Source organism: Cupressus sempervirens, chromosome 8 (genome assembly GCF_028749045.1).
Source record: "Cupressus sempervirens isolate cs-2001-9-10 chromosome 8, ASM2874904v1, whole genome shotgun sequence".
Taxonomy (NCBI): Eukaryota; Viridiplantae; Streptophyta; class Pinopsida; order Cupressales; family Cupressaceae; genus Cupressus; species Cupressus sempervirens.
In genome coordinates this window covers 387,853,053-387,879,435 of record NC_143125.1, presented here as the reverse complement: position 1 = coordinate 387,879,435, position 26,383 = coordinate 387,853,053, and the positions used below count along the sequence as shown (strand labels likewise).

Sequence of the window (26,383 nt, the reverse complement as noted above, 5' to 3'; positions counted from 1 at the left end):
CGAAAAGAGTTCCCTCGTTTATCTCAAAAAGGGGATTATTGGAAGTCCAATCAGCGTCTACTTCAAACAAAGGGTTGTCTACAAGTTGAATGTGATCTGAAGTTTTGGTACTTGGTCTTTTGGGGCAATTATCCAAGTCGCACATTTGTTGAATGCTATCAAGTTCATCAATTACCTCTTGGAAAAACTCCTGCCTCTCTTTACTCTCATGTTCCCAAAAATGATTTGTGGTCCTAATCTGATTTTCTACTTCCTGAAGAGAAAACTGAGTGTCATCCAATGCCTCATAGGCATACTTTAGCTCTATAATGTTATTCCTTTATTTATTCAACTGATCGACATATATTCCAGCAACCTTAAGGGTATAATCCCTGCCAGAAAGCAAACATAAATAATCTGATTTCATAGATCAAGGGCTGTTTTGATTACTTGCAAATTAGCAACAGGCCAATCCCCTTCCACTCCCTTTTTAGCCTTCCTATGGATATCCTACACCATCTTGTGAGTGCTGTCATAATGTACCAAAGATGCCACAACCATGGCTCCACTAACCTTCAGCTAGTTCTTTAAGGAATGCATTTCATTGTTGTCATGTTGAAGCAGTTCATTGTATTACAGTGTCATCTTGGGTTGTTCCTCTAAATTTATGTTATTGGGATAAGAAACATATGGTTCATCACACCTTGCGAAATCATAGGCCTCGTTTTCCCCAGGGTTTTGATTTGTATGCAAAGGCAAAAGTGTTGTCATGCTATCATTTGTATATAAAGGATCATCATACAAAGACTCCAACCTGCTATTATCTCGTGTGCAACCAATCTCATCAATCTATTTGTCAACACTTACCTTCAATTCACCAACGTAGAAACTTGCACCCTGTGTAACATCTTCTACGTGATCACGAGAAGGCTGCAAACCAATGGTAGTTGATTGCTCTTCTTTTTTAAGACCCTCTATTAGATGATTTTGGTCTACTGGAAACTCTTCATACACACTTTTGTACTAGTCTTTTCCAAGAAGACCCTAAACCAATTCAAAATACTTCTTTTTTGCCATATCAGTCTTAATTTTGCTGCTGTGGATGAAAATCCGTGTAATCACTTTAAGCTAAGTCATTCTAAACTCAGGTGGGAAGTTTTTTATACTCTATAAATGTCGAGTACTTCTGCTCTTATATCGGATTCAAAATTTTGGGCTAACTGCTCTTGTAGCTTCATAGTACCCTTCCTAATTTTATCCAAGTGCTATATTTTTTCTTGAATTATCAAGGTGGATGCTCTTGTAAAATCTGTCAAATCATTGGCAACATGGCGTTAATTAACTTCTACCGTAGGCAGAATGTGTGTTCCATACTAGCTATACATCTTTCGCAAACCATGATGGCTCTAAACATGATTTTATTTTTCAACCCAATGTATTCGAAACCCAACGGAAACTATTGCCTTTGCATACCCCAACAATAATATTGTCTTTGATTTTATTTTAATTAGTGCTTTAATATAATTATCAGGCTTTTAATCCTCATAAACCAAAAGATTCACAAGTATATTTCTTAGTTTCACAGTTCACTATACTAATCTCTTCCACTATCTACCTTTCAAATTATCAGACTTCACCAAGTTTTTAAAACATATCCTTTGACCCTTGAAGATTGAATGTTTAATTGCACAAAATCTCCACTGTTATTCAAGATTCTTCTTACACCTTCTTTTGCTTAGTACTCTTATCAACTTTATCCTGTAAGAGGATCTAGAACATTCTCAACAACAATGTGTTCTTGCTCTAATGTGTTTGGCACCAATGATCGAAGAATCTTCTAACTTTGTGAGTTATCATCTAATTGCATGGAATCCACTTTACTCTTCTTGTGTTGATGAAGAGGAAAAGGATCTTCAAGAATGTCAATTTGATCCAGTTGAAAATCTCCAGCTTTTGGCACATGAACCAACTGGTTAATAGATAGACTTCGTCCCGGCACATAGGCTGAAAGAAGCAATGCACTCGTGCCTAAATCACGCTCCAATGTTGAAATTTCAACCAATACTCCCAGAATTTGAAATGACACTCGAGAATATGTATCCCTACTCAGTTACTATGATCTATCCACATCTGCAGAAAATCAGTTTCCCATTTGTTATATAGATTATGTAACACACATAAATAGCCAACGCCAAATTTAAATATGATTCTCGGTTGTGTTGAAACAATTTTGACGAAAACTTTGTGTGCTCCACGTGAAACTTCTTGCTGGCCAATGAGTATGAAAAATGGGATTCACGAGTTCGACCAATTAATGATAACTAGGTTTTGATATTCCTTCAAGGTAATAGATCCAGATTTTCGGAATGAGTGCGAAACTATCTCAAAATTCCAATCGACAAACGTAGGCTTCGAATATCAAAGTATGTAATGCCATGCTAATGGCCATCATGGAGACTCTTTTGTTCCGGTTAGGCTTTTACCATATAGCATCGGCTCCAATTATCCTCCCTCAAACAATAATTGACAGATTAATTATAATCTAAAAAGTCTGAATGGTTATATAGTAACGCTCCAAATAAGAAATAGTACTTCACAACAGGCATCAAGTTGAAACTGCTTCATATAGTCGTGTAAAAATATGATATAAATCATCTCAAGATTTCTTAGTCTCTGACTATGAAACATAACCAATGTTATTCCCAACTTCAATGTTCAGGAAGTTATTGATGGGTTTATTCAAACTTTTGTTCCCTTCAACAATCTATTGCTTCTTCTCTTCGCACATACTACTCCTGACCGTTCCATGTGTGACTGGAGAACTTCCTTAGGTTATATCAACATCATTCCTTGAGACTTATGGTCTCAACAAATAGATCCGCCACCAAGCTTCCTTCAGAGCAACCGTGACTTCTAGTTCGAGTTTGCATAGAGACATATCGGGCCCAAATGTTTTGATACTCCTTTAGGATTCACGACACTACTTGGTAAAAATAATTATGGTAATTCTCCCACAAATAAATAATGTCTTGTCTCAGAAGTAAGATATATATTTCTCCAAGATTTATGGCTCTCGTCTCGGAGGTTTCCTTCAAGGTTTTGCCTCATCAAAGTATTTGGCTCTTGTATATGTTTTGAGATATTCCCTTAAGCTTCACTATTGGACCTTAACTAACATTGATTGTTCCCTTCCAACAACTCAACACAATTTAAATTCTCTGCAACTGGTCTCAAACCAAATATTATGTGATTTGTAACTTTTGTGCCGACACATGACAAGAGAAAGAGTTTTCTGCAGCCAATACTTGATGACTTTTAGCAAGTTCCAATTTGATTAATACTTGCGTTCAACTCTAAAATAACAAAAAGAATCCGATGGTCAAGATTTTTACAATGAATCTACAATAGTTACAACTAACATCCAAATACAATTGCAATTGGCATAACTGGGTATGTCACGTGTCTACAATGGCAATGGGTTTGCATCCACTCCCTGCCAACATGAGGGGTTACATCCTCACACTAGCTGAAAGCTGAAGCTTTCTGAATAGCTCTCGCAAGAGAGAAACTGAAGTCTATATCGTAAAGCAAGCATACCCCATGAATGAATCTCTTCTCCTTTTAATCCTCACAGCTGTGACTCTTCAGCTTCCTTCCTGTCTTTTCGTCTTATCCCTCCTTGTCACCTTTAGCCCACCTTATAATATTAAATTGCCCCTTTTTATTCATGCTGTCATAGACAATTTTAATATTGTAGGGATATGTCTTTAAATCTTCTAATGTCCCAAAAGGGGACATTACAAAGAGGCATATTATTATCAAGTGTTTGCAGCATATTACAAATTATATTCTTCTACCCTGCAAGTTATTTCATAATAGCTTCGCTTAAAGTTTTTGTTCTTAGTAGATCAAAAAGATCATAGTAAATTTTTGGAATGATATCAATGAAGAGCACACAAATATACTGAGAGGGGGGCTGAATGAATATATTAACAACTTTTGCCAATTGATACATTAGACTCGCGACTGAAAACTCATTGCTTCTTATTATAGTTTGTTTTATCGGGTTTCTTAATAATGACATGGCTGACATAGTTTTGTCTTCGTCCTCCTGTGCTGACTGTATGTTCCCAACATATAATCGATGGCTTCTTTCAGACATTGAAGACTTTGTTCCATTAATGTTTCTTTAACAGAATGGCAATCACCACATTTCCTTTTATTTGAAGATTCCCAATTAATGTGATCGTGACTGGATTGCTAAGTGTCAAAATCTTTCTTAGTTTAATCAATAATTTGGTTATCTCTCTTCCCATTAGTTTTCTCTTCATACATAAATTGCACATTAAAGATGGTGTTCCTCTTAATTGCTCAGTTTTTCAATGCTATTAAATCTTTGCTGCTGTTGATTATGTTTTTGTTCGATATATATGTAGTTAGTCTTATTTTGTCACTGCCACAATTATGTCTTTGCTTCATCATTTCTGAATCTTTCAAATTCGCATCTTCACCATACTATGCTTAAAACCATTGAAGCACCCGTAACACAATTGTAAGTGTCAAAGCATATGAGGTCAAAATTTGTTTGTCTTACATATCATTGTGTCTATTTACTTTTAATATTACTGACATTTTGCATTTTATATGACCTCTTCATACTATCGTTGACTGCCCAAGCTCTTCTCAAATATGCTGACTGGAATGAATTACATTTCACCAAACATTGACTGTTGATATGTCTTTGGCTGGGACCATATTACTATTTAGTGTTGACTTCATATATGTGTAGATTGTATGTTTTACTAAAAATAAATAATATACATATCTTTTAATCATTCACTTGTAGGAACTCTATGTTTTAGACAAGAATATCATTGTTTATATAATCTCTAGATTGATGTATCTTATGTATTATGACTGGATAAATATTCTTCCATCTGATTGAATCATTTAGCTACCTTAAAGTTAAGTCTTTGTTGACTAAGTTTAGGTCATTAATTTAAAGACATTTTCTTTCTGTACTCATATTCCTCTTATCAACTTTATATCCAAACATCTTCACGACATGTTTGTTTGTTTGACATCAATAACAATACATCCATCAATCAGTATATAACTACTCAAGTGTCAATATCTTCTAACATTGTCAAATGACCAGTTCAAACGACAAGTTCTTTTTTCAATCTATCAGAAACCTTAAAACCTAAGTTTCCAATTCGGGTGTGGATGTAGATGCGTGTATGAGAATCAAGTGTGCAGATGAGCGAAAGTTTTTTGGGAGTGTTTGGATGCATTTATTATATGCAAAGAAATGCAATAAGCATATACAAAATTATTTATGCAAAGAAATGCAGAAAATATATACAAAATTAAATCATTCAATCGTATGATACTTCACTATTGATCAAGGTATCTGATAGTTCACAAATACTCAAATTTATATAGCTTAATAAGCCATATCATATATGTATGCGTCAAATCATTACAACTACAAAATTAAAATTTAGGTCATGATTAAATGCTCATCAATGAAGATTCAAGATTCACTAATCCGAATCAGAATTAAAAATGTTATTTAACACATGTTTTAATGTGCTTGAAGTGGTTTATTCATTCAAAAACGTGTCAATTTTTACGTTGGACCCATGAAGGTGTTTGGAAGCTCACGGATGTCCTGTTGATGCTCACATGAAGTGCATCCTAGGCATTTGGATGCTCCTTTAAGCATCTGGAGTCCTATGATGCACTTCATGTGAGCATCCAGAGGGCATTTGTTAGCACATCCGCATTAGCACGCATCTGCCTCTAAATCTAGGCTAGGTTCTTGGAAATTTAAAATATCCATCCACCTAAAAAAGTCAATGGCACCTCATGAACTGTAACAAATATAGAATGCACGGATGAGATCAAAACATATGTAAAACTGAAGCTCTAAAAAACAATGTCACTTACCATTTCTTAAAATCAATGTTACCAGCCTTAGACTTGGGGCTCGATCAGGCCCAAAATGGTCTCGGATTCACTCTCGGCGGCTAGACTCAACAAGGACTCGACAATTTAAAAACCCATGAAATTCAAAGATTTTTAAGGATTTTAATTTTTTTTTCAGGCATCATTTAGCCAATTAACATCAAATACAAAATAATTGAGATATATAGAAGCTACTTTGCACACATATACAACTTTTCATAGATCACCCAAGTATAAATGCAAATTTTCGAAAGAAATTACATAAAATTAAACTGAATAACATTAAAGAAATCTGAAATATAGTATAACAGCTAACTGTCAAATGTCTACAATATGTTAATATCCATGGAATATACTAGAAGGTTAGAGATGATTTTGTGCCCTAACCTCGAGGAATTTGAGTCTCAAGATGCCTTCCAGGGTCTTGAGGATGCAAACAAGGTCTTCGAAAATGGATTGAAACTCAAGGATGACAGTAATCAGAGCATAAGCGCATTCATGAACTTGGGAGATTGTTAAAGGGAAGGCTAGAAGGCCTTACAAAGAAAGTTCTTCCATTTTTAGATGGTACAAGTACTTGAAAGAAAACCCTATTATAAACAAGGAATGTAGATCACCATGCAATACTCTGAAAGACTACAATTCACAATGCACAACACAATAATTTAGTATTGAGTAATTTTAGTTGTATATTTGCAACAATTCTCCAACAAATCTCTCTTTACAAATTAGATTAGAAAGCCTTATATAGGGAGCTCTTTACAATGAATGACTAATATTAAATCAGAATCAATACCCTAGATTTCTCCACCAAAGCCATAATTAGGGTTTTTATAACTACCACCAACAAATATTAAATACCCACGCAATTATAAAAGAACATCACCATATGGGTGAATATGAAAATTACAATGCCACAATGTGTTAATGAGAGCATAGGTTAGGTAGAAGCTTATAGAACAAGTCACCAACGAATTGAGCTATAGGAAAATTGCATTGCTTCAAAGAGCCAATAGAAAAAGAGGTTTGGTAAAAAAAACCTTTGCAACTTGGCACCAAATGAACCAATCAAAATGAAGTACTTGTTATTAACCATGAGAAAATTCAAAACCACATCGGCCTACAACAAGTCGTCATCTAGGAAATGGTTCCCTTTGTCCTTCTTTGCATATTCAATGAATTTGGAAATTGTTTCATTAAGCTTCTCCTTGGGAATACTTATTGCCAATCTAAGCCTATATTCATGATAATATAACTCACTTACACAAGCACCACTTCTCCTTTTCCAAATAGCAGCATCACAAATAGCCATAAAGTTTGAGAAATATAAAGCTTTCCTTGAGTGCTCTTACTTAAGTAGATCATCTTCTGATCATCTTGTATCTCTAGTGAAACATATTCCAAAAGTGCCTATCTTGTAGCTGTACAATCTGAATCTACCTATTTAAGGACATCACCTTTGTGAGATAATGCTTGATGTCAAGATGGAAAATAAAAAATTGTCCTTTCAATACTTGACCCTTCATCAATGTATGTTGTGGCATTTCCATGATCATCTTTAATTGTGTAAGAGTCTTTTTTGTAATTTGGTATAAAATCCTCACATTGTTTTAACACTACGTGTACTTATTCTCGAAGAGAAAACATTGTATCATAGGTTTTGACAAACTTGTGAATGAACTTGCTTGTTTCTTCAAATATTGCAATCATCCATCTCTTTGCCTCCTATCCTATTAGTCCAACCCCTTCAAATCTATTTATTGTCGAAGAAGCAAGGAATGGGAGGAACAAATGTTGGATTGGATTCATCAACGACTTGATGTATTCCTTCAAGCATACGGCTCTTGCCTTGTAGTTTCTTTTCTTTCCAACTTCTTTGTTTATCCTTCCCTCTAAAGCCTAAATGGAACTATGTGCCTCTTCCACCATCTATTTTTGGTGGTTTTTCACAACTCATATTCTTCAACATCATAATCTTGTGGTAGCATGTCCCCCCTAGCCTTATCCTCCAAATGGCAATTTGTGCGTGTGCACTTGAATTATCTTTCATAAGTTGGTTGAAATTTTTTGCTAGAATTTTCTCTTATTATCATTTTCACAAATTCTCCTCCATGTTCTCAACTGGTTGTACAGTTGTCACTTGTCTTTTCTTCATTCATTCTAACAACCATGTTGGTGTAGTGAGCTCTCCTAATTCATCTTGTTGTTTTTGTTACTTTTGATTTTGCTATTAGACTTCTTGATTTTGTTATTGGACTTCCATATTAACATTCTTGCCTACATTTTCCTTGTGAGTTTGAACGTTATCTTCCTTTGAAAGTGCCACTATGTCAATCATGCCATTTTGCTCATCTTGAGATTCTTTACTTCCTTGAGGTGGAGAATCCACTTCTTGTTCATTTGGATCCAAAGGGACATAACTAAAACTTGTAGTTAACCCTGACTCATTTTCAACATGAATAGGCACTTTCATTTTGTGGCATGGATGCCTCATTCTCTTGGCTTGAGGATGTGTCATCTACCTAAAATTTTTGCTTCTTCTGAGGCAGCCCTGAATTGCAGCTTCATTCTATAACTTTCGTTAGTTTGGGAGGCCTTGTCACCGACCCTCTTTCTATTTTCGCTTTCTGTTCCGATACTCATCTCTTGTGGCTATTCAAATGAGTCTTCCTCATGTTGAACCATGTCCTTCATTAAGTCATATGTCAATGGAAGACATCTTGCTTGCAAATTTTCTTTCTATTTCTCTAACCATGCCTTAGTGAATGTTCTAATTGTCACCGTCATTGCAACAAAGATCATCTCATTTTATCCTTTCAATTAGTAGGAGGAACACCATTCCTTTTGGCTATCTCATAGTTAGGTTGGAGATATTGTTCATCATCACCAACCTAATTAAGAATATGAATCCACTTGCTTTGCATAATAAGTTCCATTGACATCCTAGGAAATTATCTTTTCTTTATTCAAAATCATCATTGCATTCACCCAATGATCTTTTGCATGTGACAGGTGCCAACACATAACTCCATAGGCTTTCTTAATTTGATGGTGTGGGTCAAAGTGTAGTCTACCATGACATAATCCCAATGAATAATATTTGAATTCTCCATCGGTTGTCTCTATTGCTTGAAGGGAATGGAAAAACCTCACTTCAAAGGTTAAACAAGAATATTACTCAGTCTATGCTTGTGTTTCTGAATCCTAACATATGCGATCAATTGCCTTGTAACGTCCATTATCACATTCCTTTCCTTTCCTTATGCTTTGGTTCCTTTCCTCATACCATTTTTTTTGTTGTTGATGTTATCAATCTCTGCCTTTCCAAAGACCTTAGAGGGTTATCATGTTCCGTGTGAGCAACCCTGACAACTTTAGAAGGAGATGCTCACTTCCCCATACACTTTTAACTACTCTCAGATATCTGTCTTAGGGATCCCTTGGTGGAGAGCCTCCCTTTGAATGTACAAGCTTATAAATACTTCTATAGGTGTACTAGATCTTGTGTCAACTCGTCCTCTATTCTGGTTTCTTCTTCATATTCAGAAACTCCCTATTCTCCGAAGGTTTGGCCCATTACACCACTATACTGCTTGCCAGCATTCTTCTCCATGGTTTAGATGTCTAGGCTTTGAACAACGACGATGCCAAAATGTTTACTCTTGAAGTGAACTGGTTTGACTATGCAAAGTAACCAGTAACATTGTTATACAATAAAGTAATGCAACATAATAAACTTAGACAACATAATATGGCTAGAAAGATGTATCATTTATTCTAGAATGCATTGTGTACAATCAATCAATTCTATCTTATGACACAACAGTAAAGTACAGATATGGTACTCAGACATTGATTAAGATCACCAATATCAGCGGCTGCCACAACTATTTGGAAGCAAATGGTCTTGCACTGCCAATTATCCATTACTTAATTAATTGTTTATTTCTAAACCTAGCAAGACTGTCCACTTCATTAGTGTTTCAATTTCTCATTTAGGTTTTTTGTAAGGAATTTGAGGGTTCTTGTGGGCATCCCCTCAGTAACCCTCTTTTTATATTTTCCATTTTTCAAAAAGAAAGTCTTGTGTGTGTTGGCCATGAGGATGACTAACTGCCCCCATGTAGTTTTTCACCCCTGATACATTTCCTAAGTTTTTGAAAATTAGGGGATAGGTGATCAACACTTTTCTTCCATGTGTCCTTGAAATGTAAACTCCTTAGTAAACAACTTAGCAAAAACTATGCTTGCTACTTTGTCCAGTTTGTTTTTTTTTGAAATATGAAGACACCATCCAATCACTCCTTACAAACATTCTATTGAGAAAATGAATTGTGCTTACAATACTGTTTGCATAGTTGTGTCACTTCTATTGCACAAGTTCCTTGACATTCGTGTGATCTCTTATCAAACAAGGGCCAAGTGTAGTTGCGAATATGTTTGAAGTTGTGTAGCATTTTTAACCACACTTTGATTGATCCAATCTTCTCAATGTCCTCTAACATCAAATCCAACCAATGTGGGGCACAAGGAGTCCAAGAAATAACAAGATCCCTCTACCTAATAAGTTCCCCATAGCTGCGCATGACAGCTGCACATGTTGATGTGTTATCCATGACAATATGGACAGCATTCTTAACTTCAAACTCCTTGATCACCTTATCTAATAAATTGCACAATTCTTAGCATTTTCACTTGAAGAATGCAAATGCGCTATTGAATGTCAATAAAAGGTTGAGTCATTTTTGTCATTTTCCCATCCATTTGACAAGATGCTATAGCCTTTTCTTCATTGTAGTTTATCTTTATAGTATTACTTACCTGGGTTTGCTGGTTTGCCCTCGGAACCATGTCTAGGTTCGAACCAATTTGGGGTTTTGGTCCGGTTCGACCAAAATTCGGTCAAGGTTTTGGTTCGAATCCGCAACTATAAAATTCAAACCAAGGCGAATTTGATGAGCCTAGTTTGAATATACATCGAACCTGGGCGAATTTCCAGCAATGGGCAACTTTTAAGTGCTTTTTTAGAACATATTTGATATTTTTTTGAGTTCTGCAGCCCTAAAAATGAATGTAAATGGCTATTTTGGTCTTAGCTCTATTGCTGAGTCAATTAATGTGGAAGGACTAGGAGAAGGAGGAGAAGGAGGAGAAGAAGAAGATGATAAAGAAGAAGAAAATGAATGCGATCAATAATAGAATCTAATACATAATGATTAATTGAAACTTGAACTTGAAACAATGATACTTAAACTTGCTGTTATGATTCATGGATCATGATTTAGTTTTAATGTTTTGAACCTTTGATGTTGAACTTGAAAATTGAAATATATGATGGTATGAGCTTGATTCATGATGCTATGGTTACAACTTACATGTTTAAAGTTTATGCCTATGGTGTTTTTGTTGTTTAAAAGATTAAATCATATGATTTTAAAAATATTTTTTACATGGTTTCGTACGAACATACCCAAATGAACCCAAAACCCTTTTCAAAATTTTGCCGTACCGGCAAATTGGTTCTTCGAACCCGTATTTCAAATCAAACCTAAACCAGTAACTAAGTTTATAGTTAACCAAAAATTATTGTAGTATGGAAAGTTTGTCACTGTCATCTTAAACTCATACTATAACAATTAAATTTAATTGGTACCTTGTACCTTCATGCAAGGGTTGTGTTATTGGAACATTGCATAAAACAAATAAATTGGATGAAGAAGAAAGACAACTAGATTTTCTATTAGTCTCAGTAGCAGAGAATAGTGATTGATGAATGCACTAGTCGGCAAAAGAATTTGTAGATGATTTGTGATCAGCATCCATCACCTTTATCATTGCTTGAGTGTCTTGTACTTTTTCAAAATTTCATATAAAATATTGTAACTATAACATCAATCTCTCTCATAGTCTTTAGACTCGTTGGGGAATGCCTTCACATGATGCCTACGTATTCAAGAAAGCTGGTATTTAATTTATTGATTCTTCATATCATAAGAAGCTTGCAAACATTATTTTCATAGTTACACCACCTTGGGGGATGAGGAGACGTTGTGACAAGGGGATAGAGGAGCCTCAATTTGGGTATGGTGGGGCAATGATGGGGGGACCATGGGAGGGGTGGTGAGGGGTGGGGTGTATATTCTAGATACTATGCATGTGGTACTTAAAATGCTAGTTATAAAAAGATGTATAAGACATAAAGACATAAAATACTATTTTACTAAAATTTAAATACTTAAACATTGCATTAAACATTGAGCATGGAAGTGGAACATTGAACAATAAATATATATTAAAATTTTAAATACCCGAATTAGCAAATGGAAGATTCTAACTTCTATATACAAATATTAAATAATAATAGGCATGGCTATTAAAAGTATGAGTATCTAATCATAAGGACAATTACATTGAGCATCGTGATATAATATTCAAAATGACGAAATAGAATATTAAAAATATGTTGTATTTTTTTAAAACATGTTTTATTTTTTTTGTTGGATAGGGAATGCCCAAGTGTCTCCTGGAGTGTTGAGGGATATGTTCCCGTCCCCCTATCCCTCAGGAAATGTCAGGATGTCACCCATCTCTGCTAGAATGGCGACAGATTGGTGGTATTGCCAGCGAGGCCGGAACGCCATCTCCCTGTCCCTAGTACATCTTCATCTCAAAGATGTTGGGGTTTCTTGGGGGGTGGATGTATCCCCATGTTATACTGAGTGTATTAGACCTTGTCATTGGTATCACCTATTGACCCAGGGTTCCTTCTAGGGTCATTCCTACCACTACTTCATGCTCCATTTCTTATTTTGACATTAAGAAAAATCAGAAGGGTTTCAAACAAATACTATTATGGCAAAAATTCACAGGACAAAATAGAATGAAATAGTATGTGGTAGGGCTAGGAAGTGAGGAGAAAACAAAAAGGTTAGAATTTCCCCAAGGTTTTTAACATTTGAAATTTCAAGTTTGAAAATTAAATGTTGCATACCTTGTGAATAACAATTCAAACTAGAAATCTTTAAACACAACTTGAAAATCATTTCAAATGTTTATCTCAGGTTTTTTTCCTACTGATTGAAATCAGGGAAAATAATATGAAAAGTGATAGTGCATGGTTTTTTTTAATCAGATGAGTGTCTGACACTCATGAGTCACAGTAGAAAAAATGGTGTCATGTCGCAAAAATGTGATTTCTTCTGGTGATTCCATGTGAAAAGCTCTTAAGTTGTACCAGTCTCTCTGCATTTTTTAACAGAGTGGCAGACAAATAAACTTATCAAAGTAGAGGTAGATGACCAGAAAAAGAATGGGATGTACAAAGAAAGAATAGAGTGGCCACTACGCTCTTGAAACTCTTTATTATGGTTGAAATGTTTGGCAAAGGTTTACAGTCTGAAGTTGCAGTAGAAGTTGGGAGTAATTTTAAAAACTATTGCCAGTATTCTGGTAAAGAGAGTCCTTGACAACACCTAGAGTTTGCCACATTGTGCTTCATTCCTTTTAGCTCTCTACAAAATTTCTTTATCCATTGTTCTATATGTTTCATTGTCATAGAAATACAGTACATTCACTGTAATTGACTTGTTTTTCTTCTTTGACAACAAGAAACATAGACATTTGTTTGTTGATTTTTGTTTCTCTTTCTAAGAATTCTTACTAAGATGCTTTTCCTATGAAAGAACATTAACAGCTAGGTTACCGATTCAGCCTCCTGGAAGCTGGAGGCGGAGGTGGATGCGGAAGCGGACGGGTGTTGGATGCGTTTGGAAGCCCTGCGGATGCTTCTGGACGAATCCAGGAGCCTGCAGATGGCTTCCTGGAAGCATCCGCGGGGCTTTCGGTCGCCATGAATTATCTATTCAGTTTCAATTGATATTCTCAGCATGTACAGTTCATTCTATGGAGAATAAGGCCACAAACTCTTAAAACAGAAGATCTACCCCCTGTTGCTCCCCAAATCAGTATTACTCAGCCATGTAAAGTCTAAACAAGTTCAGACAGCATTTTATAAGTCTATGGAAATACTGAGCTAGTAACATATAACCTAGCAATGTGTTGCAGCACTTAAAATGCAGACCCTCAATGTCCTCACAATGTACAAGTTGTAATTATGTATTCAAACCCTTAAATCTCCTTCAGTCTGCATGTCTCTGTAGTGAACAGCAGTGTCCATAGATGGCCATCAATTAAGGAATAATATTAAGCTTCAATCTGACATGTCTGGGCTTCCAAGAGCTGGACGGCTGGAAATGACTGTGACAGAAAGTGTATCTTCAAGCTCCTTAACTTCTTCCCAAATTTTGCTATGAAGTTCAAACTATCAAAGCAGAAATCTAACACTTTCATGCATGTTTGTTAAAATTTAATGATGTGTAAAGAGTGGTTCTCATGAGAGTTTTCGTCCTCACAAACCCTTGAAGACGACCACTCCAAACAATTTGCAATTTACCAATTCAATCCAGCATACCACATGAGCCTCACTATTTTTCTTTTATAACATCCTCATGCAGCTTCACTCTTTCCTGTATGTAGTCAATGTGGAATAAACTTCTCTTTCTATTTCTTGCATTTTGATAAAGGGTGAAATATCATGGTCATTTTATCAAATGATTTGTTTTTTTATATTTCTTGCATTTCTTTCTATATTTATAGATACACGCTTCCTCCCGCATGCCGCATCCGCTTCCCAAATCTGCTTCGGAATCTGCATCTGAATTGGTAACTTAGATTAATGGTATGGATTTTAGCTTTTTGTTTAAGGTTGATATTCCTACTGAAATTATATATAAAATACCCATATGGCATGCTCACAAAATAACAATAGCCAGTGAGTAGCATTGGCATGCTATACTTTATATTGTACAACCCAAATAATTACATGGGGTAGTGAAAAACAAACACATCAGACAACAAAACGGATTAACCTTATACATCAAGGGGACTTAGCAGGTTCCCTATTTAGTCTTGTGTTAACGAGCATGACAAGAAATATTTTTGAATGAAAAAAATGAAATTAGGTCTTTTTTCTTGAATGAAGTGTTCTTATTTACAAGTTTTTGTATTGGTTTGATAGTTGTTTTGTTGGTAATTATCATGTGTGCAGCTTGGAAAGGGATGCACTGCCACTTCTTCAGTTGTTGCGACAAAATTATATGTCAAGCATTGATCGAGATTCGTCCTTTAATGATGTAATTAATTAACGCTATTGCTTATTTGTGAAAGGCTATTGGCGTATAATTCTTCAAGAATTATGTTTCCATACGACACAATGTTTATTCTTATAATTCAAATTTCATTTTGTTATTTTTTTCAAGTGATACATAGCTGAAATATTCAACATATGGTATCTGATTCTTCTGCAGCATATTTGAAAAATATCAGTCAAGTTTATATCTTGCAAACACAAAGTTCACATGGAGTTTCTCTTTTTCTTTTAACAGTTGCTAGATGAGATAGCTGAAAGGTTTTATGGAGTACGCCGCAGAAGTGGTCTACAGTCCATTCTAGGGGATATGTTTAAGGTGAGCCTTCTTTTTTGCCTTGTTAAAGTCACTTGGTCTTACTGAAATTTAGTAAATGTGATAAGATAGCAGAAGTCTACTTTATTTTACTGCAAATTGAAATGTTGAGACTCAATTATCCATTTGATCATACATTTGATAATGTTTCTGTGCAGATGATAGAGAATTAGTCCCACTTAAGAGTAACTATTTTGATTCTAAGAAGTACAATTCATATGAAGGCAGTCAATGCTGCTGGAAGCCAGTTTTTTCATTGATTGTTGAAGATTCTATACCAGAATCATGAAGGAATATATCATTATAATAAAAGTGAGATGATAACTTGCAGATCATCTACATAATGAACAATGGAGGACATATGACACAACTTATTCATTAATATCCATACATAGATGTTATACATGTATTGAATTATAAAATTTACCAAATACAAACTAATTTCTACAATTGCCAAAACTAATAACCAATCAGAGGCTAATGTATGTTCACTCTCCTTCTCTGTCTCCCATAATGAACACTGGAGGAAAAAATTATCAATGGCTCTTCACTTATTCCCCATACTTTTAAGATCTCGAAAATATGTGCTGCAACACCACCTTGACTTGGGGCTTTTTCCTAGCCATTTTAAAAAGAGAAGGTGAATCTGTATTCTCCAATCATTGATGCAGTCATTTTGCAATTAGTAGTGATCAAGGCACAAGTGACCATCATGAGCCACTCTCTGGTCGTCACTCCAATTAAAGATGATGAAACTGCAAGTGACCATTATGAGTCACTCTTCTAGTGCTCATTCCAAGTAACCAAATCTCTAAAACCTGCAAATTCAAAATCTTACTCAAACTAGATATCAGTAATCTTAGAACCTGTCCTGTCTTACAATCCAACCACAAATCTGCAATTTTTAGGACCAAACAATGTCTAAAGCTCACTAACAACTTATACGAAATCTGAAATAAAGCAGCAATGCCACAGAATTAACGAATCTACAAAATCTCTGAGGACTCATCTGTAAGTCTCCACTCCAATACTAACAAAGGTTCCTCTTGCAAGGAAAACACTCAACAACAACAACTACATGAACATCATCAGAATATATAATAGAATTCAAATAGAAAACGTATTCTTATCAGCACCAAAAAAATTATCAACATCATTGTCATTACCAATATAAGCTTCAACAACAATTGACATTACTTTATTTTGAGTGTTTGACTCAATCTCATCAAAGATGTTACAACTGTAAAGTGCAGTGTCTAAAGAAACATCTGATATCTTCCCTGAGATGTACTAAAACCATGGATTAGTAACATATCACATAGAATTTTGCATTTTCTTCTAAGAGCAATAAAAAGAATCATGCGTATCTTGACCACATGGAGAATGGCGATATAGATCTAAACAAGAAATGGATGCATGACCTTGATAACCATGATAAGAACACAATTTTGGTTAGACTGTTTCAACACGTCCAGAGGAAGATTCAACTTGGCATACATTCTTAAGGCCTCTAGTTACAAATTTGATGGGTTTTTAATACGTTGGAACCATTAAGAATAGGGGAATTCATAAGGCCTCTAGTTACAAGAAGCTGTTGTATGGCCTTGATAGCCATGAAAAAAACACAAATTTGGTTGGACTAATTCAACACTTGCAGAGGAAGACTCAACTTGGCATACATTCATAAGACCATAAGAATAGGGGTATAGATTCTAACAAGAATCTGATGTATGGCCTTGACAACCATGATGAGCATAATTTTGGCTAGACCAATTCAATGTTTCCAGAGAAAGATATAACTTGGCATACATTCATAAGACCTCTAGTTACAAATTTGATAGGTCTTGATACATTGGAAAATAAACCACACAACCCTTATTACCAAAGACACATTTTCCTTTGATTATTTTTGGAGACCCAAATTTCCACTCTAGGCTTTCACTCACTTGTGTGGAGGTACTGAAAAAGGAACATCATGTTCAATATCTTTCTTGTTTTAGCAAAATTTATCAAACACATAATTGCACAAAAGTAGGATGAAATAACCTCCGAACTTTTCTATTTCATTTGCTTCGAGCTATCAATTTCAATGTATAAAGATGAGAATCCATCTCATACATAGTAGATCCCATTATGTAGGCTTAATCAATAATGCCAAAAAATATATATTCTTAGAAACACATTTTCTCCTCTACTTCCTTTCATTGCAATTTGTTATAGACTTCCAAAACACACACTTTGTATTGCATATTCAATTACATATATACATTTCAATTACGAATAGAAACCAACCAATCAATGTAAACACATTTTTGGCTTATTAATCATATGAAACTTTGCAAAAAGTGAAAACTGCCTTATGCCAAAAGTAAAAATATATTTAATCATTGTGCTCTCCGTACAATAAACTCCAAGAATCTGTGCTGAAAGATCCAACATCACACCAATGAGAATGATTTTTTGACACAATTATAGCAATAAAACATAGAAAGAACAGAATTTAATAATACTGCCTTGTTGGCTAATCAATTCTAACCATTTTTTGAGAAAGCAATGAGTCTTTTAGCTGCATGTACTAAGATTCCACCACAGAGACTGATATAAGTTTATGCAAATGGTCATAGAAAAAGGAAACATGCTATTAAATCATGGATCGTTTCCCTTGCAATAAAAATATTTCTTTTTAGAAACTTGTCTTCCACATGCTGCCCTCAGCAATACTTCTGATGTCATTCACTCAAGCACTTTTCCTTTTACTTTTAGGCAGCTACTTTTTTGCAGCCTTTCTCCCATTAATACCCCTCCCATATTTCAACAGATTTTTTTAATGCTTCACAGGACCTCTTTAGCACTACAATATCAATTGAAGGGATATATATCAATAATAGAAGTAAAATGATAACTTGCAGATTATCTACATAGTGAACAATGAAGGATATGACACAAAACTTGAATAAGTGTTGTACATATATTGACTTGGAAAATGTAATTGAATACAAGCTGACTTCTAGAACAACCAAGATCAATAACTAATCTATGTTCATAATCCTTCAATCCAGTCCTATCTTAAGGTAGATTATTTTGTGGTTGCTCATCTTGGATAGTAAACAAGACTATATGCTTTTGACCTAGTCATATTTTTAGCTCTTTCCAAAATATTGTTTTTTGTTTGGCTACAAGTGCAAATCAATCTTGATATCTAAATTGTAGGGCTTCACTTTTTAGGCAATATCTGCTATGTGCGTGTAGGAAATGGTAGTTTTTACTGATATTTAGTTTTATCTCCATTTCTATTTAACTAGGCCATTAAAAATAGGGAATGTAAATGCAAAAATTTCAAGTGATGCAAAGTGGTGGCAAATTGTGAAGCTTTAATTATACTTCAGATTTTAATACCAAAATACTATCAAAACTAGTATTTGAGCTGTGAATGGAGTGAAGTGTTTATGTAAATATATTTGAACATCATAAACTTTTTGTTGATACACTTTCAAGAGCTAATATGTCTGTGCATATACAACTAATAGTAGAAGTTAGAAGGCTTAAATTTTAAAGCTATTGGTTGGTTTGCATTTTCCAAGTTTACTAATGTTTTAGGTGCATACATATTCCTATATGTTAATTTAACCACCATGGATTATTCTTTGGATTTTGACTTCAATACACTATCAAATTAAGTGATCAACTATGAATAGGCTGCACTAGAAACTTGGAGTAATATACATAAGTAGATTTTCTAACATTACTATGTTTTATGGGAAACACTTTTAAGAGCTAATATTTTAATGCACAGACAAATAACAATACAAGTTAGAAGTGTTTTTACCTTAATCCTAAACAATACAAGTTAGAAGGCTTAAATTACAAAGAGATTGGTTGGTCTACATGGACTATCAAAGCATAAACAAGAAACAAAGAAAGAAAAAGGCCTCAAAACAATGTAGTTAACGAGCACTCAATTACACTAGAGAAATGAGGAGGAAGATCATCTTGGAAAGGAACCATCTTGAAAAGGGTTCTTTAAAGGAAAGATTAGTTACCCTCTAGCCATCAAAGTATATTAATCAAGAGGTAAAGGTAAAAGGTAGCCTACCTTGTGTCCTCATGGGAAAACAATCTAACTTGTTTACATAAGATCAATAGGCAGTAAGAAATGACTCTAATTATACAATTGACTCTAGAAATAGGAGGTAATGTTCCGTTTAAATAATTAGTAGATAACAATTTCTCATGATATGAGGCACATTTTCCAATGGTTGTAAATGTCCCAAAGGTGGTGGAATTTAATTGTCACTTTTGCTAGACATGCTTACTCTAAAAGTGAGCAATGAAAGCGAAGCATATGGATTTTTTAATTCAAGTGTAAAATAACATTCAAGCTCAAAGATAACATAATTTGGGTATGTAAAGTTGAAACTATTAATATTGACTAGATTTATTGCAGATTTGAATGTCTCTTTAATTTTCTTGAATAATAATCTTACTAATTAATTGCTTGTCTTACAGATTAAAATTAGATTGAGGATAAATATTGTAATGAGTTTGAAACAAGAATGATGAGTTCTGATCATTGTATAAACAAAAATGAATATGGATAGAGATCAAACTCTAGAATGACTACTGGAACTCTCAATTCAAAGATCATCTGTGATTGCATAATCAATTACAATGGCCTTTGCTGATAATAGACATGATTAATTCATTAGAAATCAACAGTTTCAACATTTTTCTTTTTAAACTTTGTAGTTTCAGAAGCTATGGATTACATCTAATCTGATTAAATGAACCTTCAAACATGTAATCTAATAAATCTTCTTTCCTATTTTAACTTAGTCAAGGTGGTTGAGTTTCTGCCACCCTTTTCTCCTTTTTCTCACTATGTTGCCTATATGAAGGAATGACTTCCCATTGTAAAAAATGTCTTTTAGTTGCGCAAATAGTTATAATTAAATTATAGCTTAGAAATCCTCTTCTTCTGGAAGTTTGTATGCCTAAATGGTACAGATTTTTCTTATAAATTGGGAAAACTAGACATATATCTAAGCCAATACACTCTCAATCAGCCTTTGAGTTAGTGTTTGGTAATTCGATTACTATTTCTGACTATTAGATAGAAGTCTAGTTAACGAGATCAAGCTTGCCCATTACCCGCTCCGTGGGTAAGTGGATTTTCTTCCTGAAACAAGAGGAAACAAATATCATTAACACCTTTATAAATATCTCTCAACTTCTTGCTTACCTTGAGTTGATCTAAGGAATGGTGAGAAGGGGGGCCTTCCCTTAAGATAGGAGAGACTTTGTCTTACACGTTGTAGCTAGTCAACATATTTTGCAATTGAATTTGCATAAAATATTGATTACAAAATATTCACCCAATAATTTTTGACAACCCTGTTGGAGACATGATACAAATTTAAGAGCCTCGTGCTTTCTTTTGAATCACATCCATGTACTTTTTCATTGTAAAATATCATTTAATTATTTCAAGCATTTAGCAAGGACATGTAAATGAGCTAAGGTCCGTGGGGAAGTGCTTTTGGACCATTGAATCTAGCTCCACCTCTACATGATCTTCCTAATGGCTTGCACAATAAATTTCCTAAATTCTTTGGTGATGAAAAACATCCTAATGAACATATTGCTTCTTTCTACATTGCATGTAGTGTTCATGTTGAATATGAGGACGTATCTGTAAGGTTGTTCATGGAAACCATCCAAGGCATGCTTTCTGATTGGTTTGATCATTTATCACCATGTACTATCACAAATTAGGCTTCTCTCATAGCCAAGTTTGAGGGAAGCTTCAAGCCTCCTAAAGATGTTCAACATTTTTGGCCCAACTTACTCAAGTAAAGAAGTATCTCATGTGCCTATACATGAATGTGTTGCTCATTTCAACAAATCAACATGAAGATTTCTAGTTTTTTCTCAACCTACAACTGCAAATTTGAATTGTTTCTTTGTCAATGCTCAAATTCTTGAAATCAATTTTCTATTAAGAAGAGCAGCTCGGACTACTCTTGCAATCGCACAAACACTAGCAATTAAAATTGAAAATGATTTTATACTTGTTAGGAAGATAAGAATTGAAGCAAGTGGGTTTAAAGAAAGTCGTCATTCTTTTGATTCATCTTCTTCTAGCATGAGGACAAATCTTGTAGTGTAGAGGTTAGCAAATTAGTTACTTGCCTTCAAAAAGAAAATAGTTCAAGGCACGTTCTTTGTTCCTCAAGATGTATAAATGAGGCATCTTCCAACTATTTCTCATAGTTCTCTTGGTGAGAATAAAAAAAAGTTAGTTTCACCATCAAAGAAGCTTGCAATTGAGGAACCATTAGTAAAGACAACAATAAAGAATCATGTATTTGAAGCTAGTGATCTTGCTATTCTCTTTCAAGAAAAGGAAGAATACATAGTTGGTGGCTCATATTTGGTGCGCACATTCTCACGAGGAAGGAAACTTTTTCTTCTAATGTTCAAAGTAATCACATTATAAAAGGAGACATGGAAGAACTTTTATCAAGTTAAAAATGATGTATTTGTGTCTCAAGGTCATGACCTTGGATGCACATTGCATAGATGCTCTATCCTAAAGCATGAATGTGAGGTTTGCTTAATCATCTTGAGGTGTTGGTTATTTATGAACCAGTCAAACAAGTTGCAGTTGGACGAAGAGTCTAGAATGTATTTGATCAAGGGGATGTCCAATCTAACATCTTACTTGGCTGAAAGCCAATCAAAAGATGGAAATTCCACATGTATATGAACATGAAAATATTATTAAAGAAGAAGAAAAAGAAGCATGTTTGGTTCTAGAAGGGCACTCTTAATTCATGGACTTGTCTTGGAGCATCAATACACATAATTCATCTAAAAAAGGTGAGTGTTCCCCTCTTCCAAGAGGTGTTACCGTTGGAAGTATTAGAGTTTTGAGAGAGGGGGGTGAATCAGAACTTATTGATTTCACTAAATCAATTTGCAGATTATCACTTTAAAGATTCATAGACTAAATGCATTCAAAACTTATTTAAATAAATATCATTCACCATGCATAAATATGAAAAACATGAACTCATAGAAGATAGAGGCATGCATTTTGTCGAGTGGGAAACTCTCAAAAGTCCTCAAAAAGAATCTGTCATAGGGAGAAAAAACCACTCCATGAACTTGTGATCTTTATTGAGTTTCAACTCTTTTACAATCAACAGTAACAACTACCCAAGGATTCAACCCTATTTCCTTTTAATTGCATTACAACCTTATATGCACATATAACTGTATGCAATATACTGCACACCTATACATGCAAATAAGTTTATAATCAATCCTTTAGGTCAATCTTACAATTTCAAGATATATGTCTTTGTGTTACATAACTGTATCACACTCATCTATTCAGATTTTACAATGATCTCTTTAAATAGAGATGAGATTTGACTAGAATTAGTTATAAAAAACAAACTAAACCAATTAGCACCATTCAACAAAATGCTCTTATGAAATGTTGTTTTAAAAACAATTTTTTTAGTTATGCCTTAGATTTCTTCATGCCCTTTGAAATATCAATCATATAAACAACAAACTGTGCAAGTAGAACTTCACACTTTCCTTTCAAACTTTTCAAAACAATTGCCATTTGAAACAAATGAAACCCTTCAAAAAATTTCTTCTAGGGTTCAAACCAAAAACCCAACATTTTGAACTTAATAAAAAAAAATGATGGTAGATCTAAAGGAGAGACTTTTTCAAATTTTGATACTGGATTCAAAGAAGGAAAAACTTCAATATCTTTACACAAGAAGACAAACAAATAATCTCCCTTCGAAAGCAAAAAAACCTTTACTTTCTTTTTAAATCCATTTTTACGAAACTGACTATATTTTATTTCCATTTTAAAACTGACTGAAAGAGCAAAATTTCACACTTTCATTCACCTTATTTTCCTTCAAAAAAATCTAGTTGAGCAATCATTTCTTCAAACAAAATCAACTAATTGGAAAGCATTCCAAATTCCTTTTCAAATCTTTCCAAAAAATTTACTCGTTTCTTGAAGAAATTCATTTTTTTTAAACCTTACTTCTTGTCAAAAAAAAAAAACCAGTCATACCTAAAGCCATTTTTTTTTTACCTCCATCATTCTCTATTTTTGAAAACCCTTATCACAGTTTTGAAAAATGAAGGTGAGTATTTGAACAATACTTGAAATAGTTTAAACCATAAATCCAAAAATTGCAGTGCTAAGACAAACCTTTTCTTCACAATAACCCATATGCCAAAAACCACAGAGGAATCTTTATAAGAACTCTTTCATAAAAATGGCAAGATCCTTCATATTTACAGAGCAAAACGAATTCATGGCTTCGTTGATAAAAAAACATTTCAACTTCATAGAAGATCTTTTCAACAACTTTCACATGGAGAACCAAGAGAAACTTTCTTCATGCAGAGTAATAGAAAGTAATAAAAAAATTTACAGACTTGTAGAGAAGACAAGGAAACCCTTCACAATAGCATCCGTAGAGTTAAAAATGGTCTATTGAAATGCCCACAACCAAAATTTGTTTTAACTTTTCTTTCAAGTCCACCATTAGATCCTTACACTTGGCAAGTTCCCTTTTTCATACAACAATCTCTATTAAATGCTACGTACAGTGTATAATCGTGTTACTGTTAATACCACACCAATATGCTTGCCACATACTCCCTTGTCTTTTTGCCTTGCTACCTTTGTGTTACGTTTTGTGCCACGTAGTTTATGTATTTAAACTTGCCTTCACCACCTTTTCAAAACTGTCTGCGTGTTTGAAAACTTTGCAAACTTTGGTGTATGGTTAATACTTTCCCATCTTTTAGAGTATGGTCAACAATCTCCCCCATTTTTGAGGCAAAAATATTCACCATCTCATATATACAAGAGGAAACATAAAAATTTTGAATACAAATTTCTTCTCATATATACAAGATAATTAACAAATATGCAAGAAGATCATTGCCATGTAAAGCTAAACATAGATGTTGAACATACAAATGTTGAGAACCAACAAATGCTAAGGACCACATAGGATACTGATTATACAATGTACAAAATGTTGATTATCAAACACAAACACAACTCTAATTTCTCCCTCAAAATTTTTGCATAAAAAATCGGACCATTTGCTTTTCATGAAAAATTTATGTGAATAGGAGTAGAAACCTAACACAAAATCTTTATTTGCAAAGATCTTATATCAACATTAATTGAGAGAAAACTCCCAATCAAGTTCTTAACTATTCAAATAATTCTCTAGGTATAGCTTTAGTAAAAATACCTGCTACCTATCCTTGAGCGGGCACATAGATTAGCTTGAATGCATTATTGAGAACTTTGTCTCACAAAAAAGGAAGTTTAATGGCAACATGTTTTGTGCGTGAGTGCATTACTGGATTTTTGCTTAATTGAATAGCACTCATATTGTCACAAATGATAGAAATGGGTTCTGAAACTTAAATACCTAAATCAGATAACTGATAGTCCATCCAAATACAACACGCTGTAGCAGCAACATACTCAAATTCACAGGTAGACAAAGTGACACAATCTTGATTCTTACTATGCCAGGCAACTAAACAATCACCAAGGAAGAAAGTTGCACCACCAATACTTTTTTTATCATCAGATGCACTCCAATCTGCATTAGTATAATTAGAAAGTGTAAAATCATTACTGTGAGGATACCATAAATCAAAATCAAGTCTACCTTGAATGTATTTCAGTATTCGATTCACTGCATTAAGTTGAGATTGTTTTGGGTTAGACTGAAATCTTGAAACCATACATACTGCTTGCATTATGTTAGGTCTAAATGCTATAAGATATAATAGACTTCCAATCATGGATCTATATACAGTTTGACTTATAGAAGGTGAGTCATCATTCTTCATTAGCTTGCAACCTGTTTCCATAGGAGTGCTTATTGGTTTACAATCAGCCATATTAAACTTCTGCAACATTTCTTTTGCATATTTTGTTTGAGAAAGAAATAGACTGTGTTCAAGTTGTGAGACTTGCAAACCAAGAATAAATGCGAGCACACCCAACAGAGACATTTCAAACTCAGATTCCATAATTTTTGAAAAGTGTTCTGCTGATTCATCATTAGTAGACCCAAAAATAATACTGCCAAGATGTCATCATTTATAACTTTGATATACAAAGTGCTATCTGCCTTTCCATGAGAAAATCCATTTGCAATTAAATGTTTATCCAACTTGGAATACCAAGCTCTAGGAGCTTGTTTTAAACCATATAGTGCCTTTTTGAGTCGATAAACATAATTAGGTTTGTCAGAAGATTCAAAACCTTCTAGATGTTCCATATAGACTTTCTCTTCAAGAGACCCATTCAAGAATGCAGTTTTGACATCCATTTGGTAGACAGTAAATTTTTTATATCTGGTATATGTAAGGAAGATTTTGATTGATTCCATTCTTGCAAATGCTGCAAAGGTTTCACCAAAATCAATTCCTTCTTGCTGAGCATATCTTTTGCATACAAATCTAGCTTTATTTCTGATCACTTTGCCATCTTCGTTCAACTTGTTATGAAATACCAATTTTCCACCTATGACATTTTTGTCATTAGGTCTAGGAACAAGTTCCCAGGTCTTTGTTTTCTCAATTTGATTTATTTCTTCTTGCATAACATTTTGCCAACAGGAGTTTGATAATGCTTCAGCAACACTTTTTGGTTCGAAATTTGATATCGAGCAAAAATGTTCAGTAATGTTTGCTTGTTCATCTGTTTTGGCTTTTCTTCTAGTTAATATCCCTTTTTTTTACATCTCTAATAACTTGAGACTCTGGATGTCTCTTAGCAATTATTCTAGAAGAAGTTTTTATTTTAGAACTAGTACTTGTTACTTTGGAAACAA

General features: G+C 34.2%; 1 protein-coding gene across 4 annotated transcripts in view; it reads left to right on the top strand.

The window, feature by feature from the left end:
* The window catches only part of LOC149542919 (golgi-to-ER traffic-like protein), a 295,369-nt gene extending 279,449 nt beyond the window's left edge, over positions 1-15,920 (top strand). For 3 of the 4 annotated variants that reach the window (XM_089797832.1, XM_089797831.1, XM_089797830.1), the window contains 3 exons: positions 15,056-15,140; positions 15,393-15,473; positions 15,629-15,920. In XM_089797832.1, coding sequence (XP_089653958.1) covers positions 15,056-15,140; positions 15,393-15,473; positions 15,629-15,643 — 181 coding nt within the window. In that variant the 3' untranslated portion in view covers positions 15,644-15,920. Of the gene's footprint in view, positions 1-14,604; positions 14,687-15,055; positions 15,141-15,392; positions 15,474-15,628 lie in introns of all 4 variants that reach the window. The other variant, XR_016355557.1, reaches the window with a different exon arrangement.
* Positions 15,921-26,383: the final 10,463 nt, after the last annotated feature.